Below are 13,116 nucleotides of genomic sequence, written 5' to 3'. Positions count from 1 at the left end.
GGGTCCAAAATGAACCACATTGGCAATTTCTGAATTAAAACACAGATACTTTTTACAGTTGTTGGTATTTTGCGCAGTATACCAGGAATTCCATTAGACAATCTGTAGAACTTCAGGAAGCAAATGAACACATCCACTCATAAGACAAGATGACTTTGGAAAAGTAGTACGAGTAAACTAAAGCACAATCTGTTAAACAGCTGAATCATACCAAAGGAGTCATACTCAAGAATGGGATCACTGCTTCGATGGATGTCTCGGAAAGACTTATTTGGTAGAGGGGGAAAAACAGTGTGCGAGTACAATCTTCTTGATACCATATTCAAATCCCTCTCAGCTTAAAGTCTAGTCTGGACTCATGAGGACTCAATCTACTGAAAGAACATGTGCATCATGTGTAATGTTCCCCATACCCCATTTCTTCTCTTCACAATGAAAGGAGAGACAAAATAAACCAAACTGACCATTCTATTGAAGGAAAGCACCTCTACATTATGTATCATGAATTTTCTGTACATAGAATCACCAAAGAACACAATAGCCAAGTCTCATTTGCACCAAAAAGGGCATTTCCTTTTAAATGAAGTCCTTTTGTGAGAGACAGAGGCCTAAGAGAAGTGCGCAGACAAGCAAACAGATGGGCACGGATCAAGGCGGATCATCCCTCTACACAGAGTGGGATCAACACACAACTCATTGACGGCTCAGCCTTAGCCGGAAACCGCATCAAGTCCAGATCTGCGATATAGAGTCTGGCTTTCCAGCTGGTAATGGCAAAATGCGTTCCCACTAACTTTAACAGTTATCTTCACAATAATTAATTTCAAGAGAATGAACTTTCAAGACGATCAGAGAAAGATGTTAATCAATTCCCTATCTCAACCACAGGTAATGACAACGGTGCAAATTTCCATTTGTCAAAAATAGATTCATGAGGGTCTTTTCTCTATCCAGGAACTATTTTGAGAAGTCCGCAGAAAACAGAAATTAATGATATTTTTGTTCCCGACAAATGGGAGAGGTATCAGTCACTGCGCCACAATCCACATCACTGACTTGAGATTCACGTAGACCAAGTGATCACGTTTTTCAATCATTCATGATTTCTTAGTATTGTATTTTTCCTTTCTTCTGCTTTCATACAAATAAAGTCATCATAAAAATAGAGGTAAAATGTACATAACAGATGCACATGAAGTAAAAATTAATATCATAAAAAATACATGCAAGTGCTCCTTTTGTGCAGATGTTCTTTCCATTGAAATCAAATTTGGGTAGATCCTTAGAAACGGTGCAGGTTTGATTGCTAAACCAGACACCATTACATCTGCCCATACTACCATGGAACCCCAGAGCAATAAAACTTGTGACAACACATCAACAGGATCATTTATATATAACCTACTTTCTATAAATAGGTCTCACTGTTTTCCCCTATTTTCCCCTATTCCCAAATGTCTCATTTTTGTTCCACCAGACAGGCCCCAGGCAGATTGTACATCGTAAATGTTGAATATTGGGGTCCATTGAACTCTTGCCTATAAAAATGGTTCTTTTTGCATACTGCATGCAATGTTTTGACTAATATTGTAGACTTATGGTGTGAAGTCGTACATGTATGCCGGACAGCTACACACAGTATTGATGCATCTCTACAGGAATAGAAAAAGAACGAATGACAAAAATCTAATAAAAAATTACCATAGTCCGTCTGCCCCAGCGCTCAAAATACACGGGGGCGGTGGGCGATTCGCCCCCGTGAGCTCCATAATCGCCCCCGTCAGGTTGCTCACGGGGGCGATTGCAAAATTAAAAATCGCCCCCGTGGAATTATAAAATAAAGATTATCTTTTCTGATATAACTTTAACACAATATTGAGTATTAATTTTCAAACCTTAAACCAATGAAATGGAACTTAGATGGCGCTTTCTCTACCATCTCTACGAGTATTCCCGATACAAACAACGGAAGCTCGCGGTGCGGCCGTCAGCAGTGGCTTTACTGCGCTGGTAGTACCGGTGTGCACGCTGACGCCCAATATCTGCTGGAGCTGGAGATCGACAATCGCGCAAGGACTGAAACATGGAGAAGTTTTTCGTTGTGAAAGTTTGAATCCTCTGAAATCTGGTGATTCTTAAAGACCAGCAAATAATGTAACCCGACCATTAAATCAATGTTGAGAAGAAGAAGAAGGCATAAGATGTTGCAGGGGCGGATCTAGGCGGTTTAGAGGGTTTACCCCCCCCCCCTCCCCCTTGGGCTGCCAAGGAAAGATGTGATGTGCACAGAAAAATGCTATCATGTGTCCAGACCTACACAGTATTAGTAGATGTCAGTAGATGCCAGGAAAACATCACTAACGGGGGTTCAAAAAAGCACCAACAAATCGCCTCGCCGCTTCGCAGCTCGTGGACGATGATCCGCATGTTAGTAAATGCCAGGAAGACACCACTTACGGGGGTTCAAAATAGCAACAACAAAAATCGCCTCGCCGCTACGCGGCTCGTGGACGATGCTCCACATCGTATTTGGGGTACCCCACCGGCCCACCCCCCCCCCCCACCCTTAGCAAAAAGCTTGATCTGCCCCTGTGTTTTGGAAGGATATGGTAAAGACTAAAAGTAAAGAAAGAATGTAAATAAGTCAATAACAGCTATGTAACAAGTAAATTTCTAAGAGGAAAAATACTGACTTAGATAAATGATAATGATAAAATACCAAAGAATTTCACGGGTACCAATTCAATGGAAATTTGTATTAAAATAAGAGCCCCCGTTAGCACGAAAAGCGCCCCCGTGAGAAGACTCACGGGGGCTCTTTTTTTTTGGAAGAGCCCCCGTGGGCAAAAAATTAATTTGAGCCCTGGTCTGCCCCCTCCTCTAGTCAACTGGTAATCGGTTAGGTACCGGTAGATACACGTTAGGTAGATGCCGGTCCTGTATCCTTTTAACATTTTTGTTATGAGCACTCAAACAAAGGCCTACCTCATCTAGGTCACACACAAAAAATAGGCCCAAATGAGGTCAAGTGTGTGTGTGTGTGTGAACAAATAAAAGCAATTCTATGCCTTACTTTATGCCTAAATTGGGTAATGTTTGGATCAACTACGGTTACAGAAACCATACAATACAGCATGAAAGAAAAAGATTGAAATAGAGTGTAATTGGTTTACACTTTACAACTTCTACCTACATTACTACCTGCAGAAACGGAAATACATACATGTGTACATGTAAATGATTGCCAGAACTGGTTTACACTACCTCTCTTCAATGGCAACTATACTACACTACAGCAGTTTTGTTCTTACTTCTTGAGGGCACTTAATTACAACAATTCACAAACAAGTTTACAGACTTCCTAACCCAACACACAAACCCTGAGTTTCATTTTTTTCTTCTTCTCCGTGCTTGTAGTAGTTTGTCCTCATCTGAGGTCAACTTGAGGGCAACCCCCTGTGAAGCTCTCTCCTCCCTCTATCCCAGATCTGAGTCATAGTCTCCTTTCCCAAACGCATGACGCAGTTTCGATGCGCATTCACGTAGCGAGTGAAAGAGCCATGGAAACTAGCACACACGTGAAACTTCTCAACGTCAACATGCCCAGTTTTCTGTGCTATACAGCCTTACAGGGTTTGCTTACGACTTTGGTCCTGTTTGGAGTGTGGTTTGTTAATTATGTTTATGTAAAGAGGTCTGAATAGATGAGACTAGGCTAGGTCAGGGCCTGCCAATTTCCCTCCCACTGAGGATAAACAATGGGAATGTGGAATGCAGGTTGTGTACATGTAGTAGCCTGATTCAAGACTGTCTACATTATCAAAACATGAGTGTTTGAATAATAACAGTAAGACATGTAGTAATACCCCCTGTCCACACACAACATTTTCCGTGATTAATCATGATTAGCTATACCGTTTCGCGATAGAGATACCGTTTCGCGATAGTTTTACGACCAAAATTGTAGGTGTGGACGCTCACTAACGATACGTCGTATAACGAAACTAGTTTAACGAAACGCAGGTTTGGGCATCGTTTCGAACTGAAACTCTATAAAGAATCACGCCTAATCACGGAAAATGTTGTGTGTGGACAGGGGGAGTGTAACTAGTGTAACTAACTGGGCGGGGCTTAACGTGACCTCGAGCGAAATGAGACCAGACCTCTTATCACTATCGCGAAACTCTATAAAGAATCACAGAAAATGTTGTGTGTGGACAGGGGGCATTTTATACGACGATTCTTTAGTGACGACGTTTCTTGTGTGTGGACATCCTGGAATTTATACGATGATTCTTTATACGACGTATCGTTATAGAGTTTCGGGATAAATTTTTTTGTGTGTGGACACGCTGATAGTGGGTTCTTGTATACTATAGCGCTCATGTCAGTCATACTTGACACTCCTGGCGCTCGCTCCGCTATTATTACCCCCGGCTTCTGCACGGCTGCCTTTACGGCGCTCTAGCATTTCAAGGAATTAATTCCTACCAGGTACCCATCTACATCCCATGGGTCGAGTGTGGCAAATGTAGATTAATGTCCAGCCAATGGACATTAGTGCTGCGATGACGGGACTTGACCCACGGACCTCGGGATCCACAATCCTGTAATGTATCCACTTGACCATGATGCATGTACCTCTACAACACCTCTTGAAAAGAACTTGACTTGGTTTTAATCTCGGCATTTCATGTAGGCCTACGGTGAATATCAACATAGATAACGTGTACTGTACATGTCAAGCAGAGAAAGCCAGGCAAAGATATTTCTAGGTTGACAATTTACAAACACATACAGGCATACACGAAGCCAAGTCCACAACACATTGCTCGATAAAGTAAGAAAACGTGAGTCGAACTTGAAATCATGATGGATGCCAATAAGGTTGGATCTGGGCAGTGTCTGTTAAATAAATGGAGCTAACAAGGGGTCACCCATAACAAGACTTGTTGTACCCTCATGACATGATGGAGACATGAACAACCCTTTTAGACGCAGGATGACATGAAGAGGTCAGGGGTGGTAGGTTTCACACTCTAACTCACCCAGTTCTGTCACCCTTTGAAAATTGCCAGGTTCTAATTTCTCTCTATGGTAGGGCTTCACAATAGTAACCCTTTTCGAGTCTCATTTGTGCTATTTACAGTACATTGTAAGTACATGTTCATGTATGCAATTAATGATATGTACATGTAAAGAGTTTTTAAGTTTTTCAAAGCAAGAAACGGAACAAGAAGGAGGAGGAGAAGAAGGAGGAGAAGGGAAGAAGGAGAAGGAGATGGTGAAGAAGAAGGTGAAGAAAAAAAACGTAAAGGAAAAGAAGGTAAAGGAAAAGAAGGTAAAGAAAAAGATTGAGGAGTTCCGAGAAGGAGGAGGAGACAGAGGAATATGAAATTCATTAAAAAAAAATCAATACTACTGTCATCATCCACATTGTGTTTGTCGAAATTACCTTTCAGACTGATTTTTCCAAAAGACATATCAAAGTCAATTACTGTAGAACCTTCAAAAGGAAAAATAATTTAGTATTATTAAACTGTTATTAATTTAGAACACAAATCTACATGTACTTGTCACGTCATATGATAATCATAGTCATTTTCTACTGCACTGCCCTCATGCTGAAAGTAGTAGCACAAGTCAAGGAAATGGTTTAGAAAACATTTGTGGTAAGCTCCCCTTTATGCGCTGTTATCTGTGGTCGGCCAAATATAGAAACAAAATGTGTCAATGTAAATATTGGTTTTTGTGTTTGTTTCAACTTGTGAGGTTTTGGTGGGGAGAGAATAAAGTGTGTGGGGAATGAAAGAAATATATTACATTTACATTTGGCTGAATACAAAGTACTTAGCCAAGATAATGCTGAATTTGCTTACTGTATAAAAAAAAACCACATTAAATTATCAATTGTTTTGTTCTATCTATTATCTGGATACAAACTGATTTAACAATTGATTCAAAAGACTTTACAAGAAACACCGTCTCTCTCTTTATAATGCATAATTTGTTTTAAGACCACGTCTCTCATACCAAAATGAAATCCCCCGTTTTCCCCCCTTTTTTTTAAAGCATAATGTTATTATGACTTCTGCACCTGCTGCATTCAATTGTCAATCCTTCGATTTGTACTATGGTTTATACTTTCATATTTTCTTTATAATTTGAATGTTATTACTTCAATTCATATGTAATTTTGATATTGTTATCTGTTATGATACCTGTATATATTGTCATGATGGTGAATTAAATTTCATTTCAAGTACACATGTGTACATGTACACGTAGGGGCTTACAACTACATTATATATTCAGCCTATTAAATGTATTATAGGTGCCCTCATTATGAATGAAATGACACACACACTCCGCACACACATAAACTGGCAATATGCACTTAATCTTCCAAATGCTTACAATTGTGTGGTAGTAAAGCCCTGCTCTTTTTTCCGACACACAAATCAATATCTCCCGGCCCTTGGAGCGTGCGTGCGTGTCGTGACTGGCATATCTAATGGCCGGTTATTCTGATCTCTCTCTCTTTCTCTTTCTCTCTCTCAAAGCCTTCCCGTTTTTTCCTTCCCATCCCCACTCTCCCGTTTGATTAAAAACTGCCCATGCTTCATTGTTTTGTCATTTTCACTTTGCTCTATAGATGCAAGGGCAAGTTCTTTCCCCTTCTTTTCCTATCTCCCTCCCCTTCTCTCTCTCTCTCTCTCTCTCTCTCTCCCACCACGACTCCATCAATCTCTCTTTCACATGCAGCAGGGCACCTTTCTGTTTCAATAATTGACCCGTTGGCTGAGCATGCACACACTATGCAGGAAGCAACTATAATAAACTCATAATTGGCCCCCTTACATGCACAATATGCATGTCTAGAACTTGCTGGGGACAGTATAAACTACTGTATGCACATGTAGGCAAAGCCAACGTGCATTATTACAGCACCCTGAAAATGAAATGCATTACGAGTAGCTATGACCTCATAGCACTAATAAACAACATGTCGACCATCCTGACTAATTACTGGACCATGAGTAGGTGTACTTGCAACAAAAAAGGAAAGTAATGAAAAGACCTAGTGGTTTATTGGATTTCTTTATGGTTGATCAACAAAGCATGAATTTCCCAACAGTAAACCAGTAACCACACAGCCAGGGTCTCTACCTATTGTTCTGGTGGTGTTTTGGAGGGTGCGGAAATTGAACACTTGCATTTTGTATTTTTTCACTCTAGATTAGCTCTAGATTAACATAAGACTAATTGAGAGAGAGAGAGAGAGAGAAAGATCACCAACACCATATACTGTATGCAAACCTTTAAAATCCTTTCCCCCAGTTCTCAAAACTTTGTTAAGATTTTTCTGAATTCTTATAACATATACATGCTGATTGATGAAAAATCATACAAATTTAGAACTTTATCCTACATATATATATAAGTTCCAGTATCCTACACTAATTCTAAGTATTGAACAAGCCAGGAAAATAAGTCACCAGAATTGTGGTGGTCTACTCAATCATATGCAAACCTTTTAAATTCTTTCCCCCAGTTTTCAAAAGCTTTGGTTAGATTTTTCTGAATTTAAAAAAAATGTACATGCCGATCCATGAAAAATCATACAAATTTAGAACATGTAAGTTCCGGTAATCTACACTAATTCTAAGTATTTAACAAGCCTGGAAAACAAATCACTAGACCTTGTGTGCTACACTGTACATGTAAGTTTCGAGGGGCGCCAATTCCGAGATCCTGTTCCTCTTTCCTTTAGCACAGGTGAAATACGTGGAAATTGGCTTTTCCTCACCGCCAAACCACTCAACTCTCTGTACAGTCATTATCTGTATCGACAGTGCCTTCCCTTCCTGATAAGATAACTTGTATTTCCTCTCCCGTGGTTATTATTTAGAGGCTTTGTTTGTTTCAAATTTCCCCTTTTTTCCTGCTCCCCTCTCTCTCTCTCTCTTTTACTGGTTGTGGAAAAATGTGTGGATAGACTTGGAGCATGGACCTACATGTACTATGTTTGGAGCATACCTTGTAAGACATTATTCTACCAGTGTAGCAATGCTTTTCAGTACACATGAACAGTGGTTGAGAATAAGACAACATTGCTCATATATCTATAAAAAAAAGGCTTCATACCAGTTAATTGTGCACTGTGATGATAACAATCAATTCTACCCCCTCCACAATATTAAGAAACTTAAAGGGAGAGCACAGGTATACGCTGTACAGAGTACACACACTAAAAAAATATAATAATTTGAATCCCATGTGGGAAAAAATACAAACAAGTCAGTGTGGAGCCATGATTGGGTTAATAATTTCTAGAAACACATAACAATGAGGTCTCCAAAAACCACCCCCCCCCCCCTCCCCCAAATATAGTACTGTGTAATTTATAAAATTATTTTCAAATAATTTTCACATTTCGAGTGCACTAAGACCTAATCCTTCCATGTGCTCTGAACAAACACTGTCCTCAAATCCTCTTACAAACTCAAAGGCGACTTCCATTGAAAAAAATAGGCTATAAACCTCGTTTGGCACGCTTCAGTGGGAGAGAGCGCCCCAATCAATACTTCTTTTCAGTCTCTTTGAATAACCTGCCCTACAATAGGCTCAACTCCTTCAATCTCCGTGAATGGGATAGGACACTGTAACAAGAGGAGCTCATTTGCATATAAAACGGGGTCTATTGAGTCGACTTTTTGAGGGACAGGTTAGGTGTAAGAGCAGCACTTTATCATTTACACATTGAAAGCAGGTCTAGGGTGAATTTTGTCAAGAATATAAATGTTAGAGGAATAAATTAACATTTTTGAAAGTTAACAAACCAATTTCTAAAACAAATTTTACAATGGTGTTCCAGTATTAAAAATTGGAATCTATGTCCGTACATGTAGCAGTAACGGGGAAATGTCCTTTAAAAATATCAATTCCTATTCAGTAATGACTAATGTACTGTACAGTGTATGTGCATGCACAAAACAGTCAGACCATAATTTATAGACTAAGTTGAATCCTGGTTGAATATGTTTGTTTTACAGACTAAATGATGCAATTATATTTACAACTGTACATAACAATCCCATGTTTGTTTGCATAATAATAGTCACCCCTAGTTGCCAGAAAATTGATTACGGTAGATAGTTCAGGAAATTTGCAAATGTTGATTAAGTCAACAAAAGAAGATGTAAATGTGAATTCGTCCCCAACCCAGTGTTAAAAGAGAAGGTTGAGTTCTGGGAAGAGGTGAAAAATAATTTGTGAGCGTTATCATTCTTATTATGCAAGTGTGGAAGAACATCAGACAAGACATGTTCCCTGCAAAGCATGGCTCTTCAAATGCCTTCATATTCTAAATATGTCATGTAACATCGTAAAACTTGAGAGTAGGATTTTTACGCCATGGGTTCGTGTAGTCCCATATACATCTTTCTGTGTACAGTGTAACTTTACCAAGACTTGGCCAAATTTCTTATTATTTTGATGATTCCAGAACCTTGCAATACACATAAATTCTTATATGCTAGATGATCAACCTTTTCTGGTCGATTCCACACCGTTTCTCTCACAATGCAATCAGATGACCAGAACTCAACTTCATCTTTAAGAGATACAAGTCATGATTTCATCATAAAATTAATACGTTTATTTGATCAATGCTTGTCTCAGTTTCTGCAAAATGCAAATGGGACATTTTCCTCCCTCTCAAAACTGACAAAACGCAGTTCTCAAAATGCCGACAGGATAAGAGGAAGTGGATGTTAAAGCATGTTTAATAGTCTTGATTAACAAAAGGACTACACATGTAGCGTTCAGTTTCACTTTACAGCTGTAAAAAGTTAAATTGATCTCTAATATCCAGGCTCCAAACTACCAGTAACCTTGGGTACATTGGGGTACAGACACATTTTTAGGGCATGTATTGCATGTATATAATATACAGTGTACCAGTATTACAATTATAACATTTTGGTGGCCCAGTCTGAGTTTTCAGGTGCCCATGGGTCAAGACTCGAGACCTTCCCATATCAAAAGAGAAATAAATCTTTTGGAATCAATCCAAAACTAGAGAACATTACAAAGATGACTCCAAGTTGTTTATATTAGGAATAGGCCCAGCTATAAATAACGTCTGCAGGGCAATTGGCCGACAAATGACATCAATTTCCCACAAAATTAACTTTTGTAATGGAAAAATCACTTGTTAAACCTTAATGGGGGGAAGGGGAATTATCGATGTATGAATGACTTTAGATAGTACCTGATGTTTTAATCAAGTTGTGTCACACGTCTTGTACACTAAGAATAATTAAGTATTGACAATTACATGTACATGTAGGCATCAATGCTCTTCTACACATCATCTTCTTTGTAGGTTCTTGTTTGCAGTCTTAGCAAAGTTGTTGCTTCATCTTTTATATCAATATTTGTTACACTCTGTGTTTTAGGCTTAAAAGTAGGGTAATGTACATCCAATGTCAAGCATACTGGTGATCCTATTAAGACCTTTTCTTTTAGAATGAGTAATTGAGTATCAGTGTGTGTATGAGTATATGTATGCTGTCTTTTCAAAAGAAATTCATTTTGTATTGACTTGATGAACACATCCATTGTTTATAAAAAAAACTACATGTAAACATGGAGGTAAAATGAAAGTGATACACACATAAGGAAAAGTAAAGTATATTAACCAGTATTTAGTCCTTTACAAAACTTTTCTAAAATATATAAACTAACAGGTTATGATTTTTGTGCATCTCTCTTTATCTCTGAGGTTGTACAGGCAAATTGTGTGTTTCATTAGGGATAGATACACTGTATGAACGATGCTCTTATTTGTGTTCCTTTAAGATCATATTTTACATTGAAATTCATAATTAGGAAAGCACTGATGGAACCTAAAAATATCTGGTGTTGTCATCAGTAGACCAACATGGGGATAGAACTCCATGTATTATTATAATCATTATTAGTATTAGCGTCGCCTTTGCCTGAGAGGCGAAAAGCAAACTGAATCACTGTAACCCTTGGGTCTCTCCTCCCTGTATAACTGACTGCGGGTGTGCAGGTGGACAACTAAACTGGGGTTTTCCCCTACTCTTACACGAATACATGCTGTTCAGTGGCTTCTTTGTCGTGCAAAGGTGGTGTTTCTCCTAAACGGGGCCTCCATTTAACGTCCTATCCGAGGGATAGTGTTTTTACACTGTACCATAGCCTTCGACTATGAAACAGGGGAGGAGCTCGTTAACACAGAGTGCAGGCTTCAGTCATCCGCCTGGGTAGAATTTCGAACCCACAATCTTTTGTTCAATGGGCAGACACTTTACCAACTGAGCCAACTTGCCACCTGTTTCATTAGTTTTATTACGATTTGTTTTTCTCAATTCAAGAATTGAATTATCATATCTTTATATGACAGATTTAAGGGTTTGGGGATGAAGGAGCCAAAAGCATCTTCAATTATGAAACAACAAAAAATGCCTACCAGTACTTTTTAGACCAAGGTTCATTTTCATGTTGGTGTTGATCCAATCAAGTTCTTTGGTAACAGATAACTTGGCCTGCTGCTTTTCTCTAATGTTGAGCACTCTGTCAAAAAGCTCATTTTCTTAATGTACATTGTAATCAAACTCAATCCATACATGTACATCTTGGTGAAGTGCCTACAGTTACATACATGCCAACATTTGAAAATCAGAAATCTGTACAAATTATGCTATTTAAAAAAAAAAGAGGAAAAATCCTAACTCTCCTATTCAATACTACAGACAAATTTGTACAAGAAGAGGAACACCTGTATTAAAATGATAATTATCTTCTCCCAAAAAGAGCAATGTCCCTCTTTAATCTGAACAGTGGGCATGTATGCAGTTACAAATCATTTCAGTCAACTGTTACAAGTAATTGTATTTAAATTTTGAAATACAATATACATGTATACAACAGGTGAATGTAATAGCCTGTTGCTAATACAAACTTGTACATACCGGTACATTTTATTTGTATACACTATGAAAATGTCTTATTGACGGTGAAATTGTTCTTGATCTACGTTCTTTTGATGTTGCTGTGGCAGTTTGGTTGTGGAATAAAAATTGATTTAATGCAGTCTTGGTCAGACAAATTTACATTATTCAAATTTCATGATGGCTCTGTGTACCTAAATTGATTTTGTACTTCAAGATGACAAGTCCAGAAAGCTACAATTAATACACATTTCTATAAAATATGCATTAATGCCATTCTAAGCAAATGAGTGAAAATAATCTGTCCTTTACTGTCAAATTACAACTTCACCAATAAATACGCAAGTGTTGACATGAAGATAGCAAGGTCATTGATCACTGAAACTTGAGACACAACCAAACTTTAAAATGTGCAAAAATGAAGTTTGAATTAAATTGTAATTGCAGTAAACATACAAAATGATATGTTAACTCGGCAACATCAAACATTTCTGACAACAAAAACCTACCCTCACCTGTATCTTTTATGATGTTTCTTTTAACATTTTTACAAAGGCCACCCAAGTGAAAAAGGCGTAAATATTCATAAATAAATGATACACGCCATCAAAAATAAAACAACAACACTCTTTAGATAGCTTGTACAAAGCGAACAGGGGAAAGAATAAAAGCGGCCACTATAGATAGGTGCCCTCAAAGTTTTGGTGGCCATAACAACAGGTTTTACCGATAAGCCAAGTGCTGATATTGATTTTCAATCAATATGCTCCACTCATTCTGGATAATTTTCACCATTCCCGAAATATTGTTCTCTATTTCCACAATTTTTATCACCAGGGACCCGTTTCACAAAGCCTTCTTTCAATAATAAATGACAAAATCAGTGACGAATCTGTTGATAACCAATCAGAAGCACGGATTTCAGTAGCTTATAACAAAAATTGTCATTTGTCCCTGATGAAAAGTTTTGTGAAACGCCCCCCTGAAGGACAATCGCTGCGACTTACCGTAGGCAGGGAAGGGGGCCGAACGCCTTTCATTCTTGGTGACCCCGCGGCCGACCCTCCATCCAAGAGACCGGTAGGCTGCTGGCCGGCTCCTGATGCCGCCGCCGCCTGCATAGTGTTAAAAG

The 13,116-nt window shown here is 38.6% G+C and overlaps 1 protein-coding gene across 2 annotated transcripts in view; it reads right to left on the bottom strand.

Moving 5' to 3' along the window:
• The window catches only part of LOC580376 (methylcytosine dioxygenase TET3), a 35,605-nt gene that overhangs the window by 14,572 nt on the left and 7,917 nt on the right, over positions 1 to 13,116 (bottom strand). For both annotated transcript variants that reach the window (XM_030979620.1, XM_030979621.1), the window contains exon 2: positions 12,992 to 13,099. In XM_030979620.1, the coding sequence (XP_030835480.1) occupies positions 12,992 to 13,099 (108 nt within the window). The remainder of the gene's footprint in view (positions 1 to 12,991; positions 13,100 to 13,116) is intronic.

This window comes from Strongylocentrotus purpuratus, unplaced genomic scaffold (assembly GCF_000002235.5).
Source record: "Strongylocentrotus purpuratus isolate Spur 01 unplaced genomic scaffold, Spur_5.0 spur5_scaffold_10, whole genome shotgun sequence".
Classification (NCBI taxonomy): Eukaryota; Metazoa; Echinodermata; class Echinoidea; order Camarodonta; family Strongylocentrotidae; genus Strongylocentrotus; species Strongylocentrotus purpuratus.
Note: the sequence above shows the minus strand (reverse complement) of the source record. Positions and strands in the feature narration are given on the sequence as shown.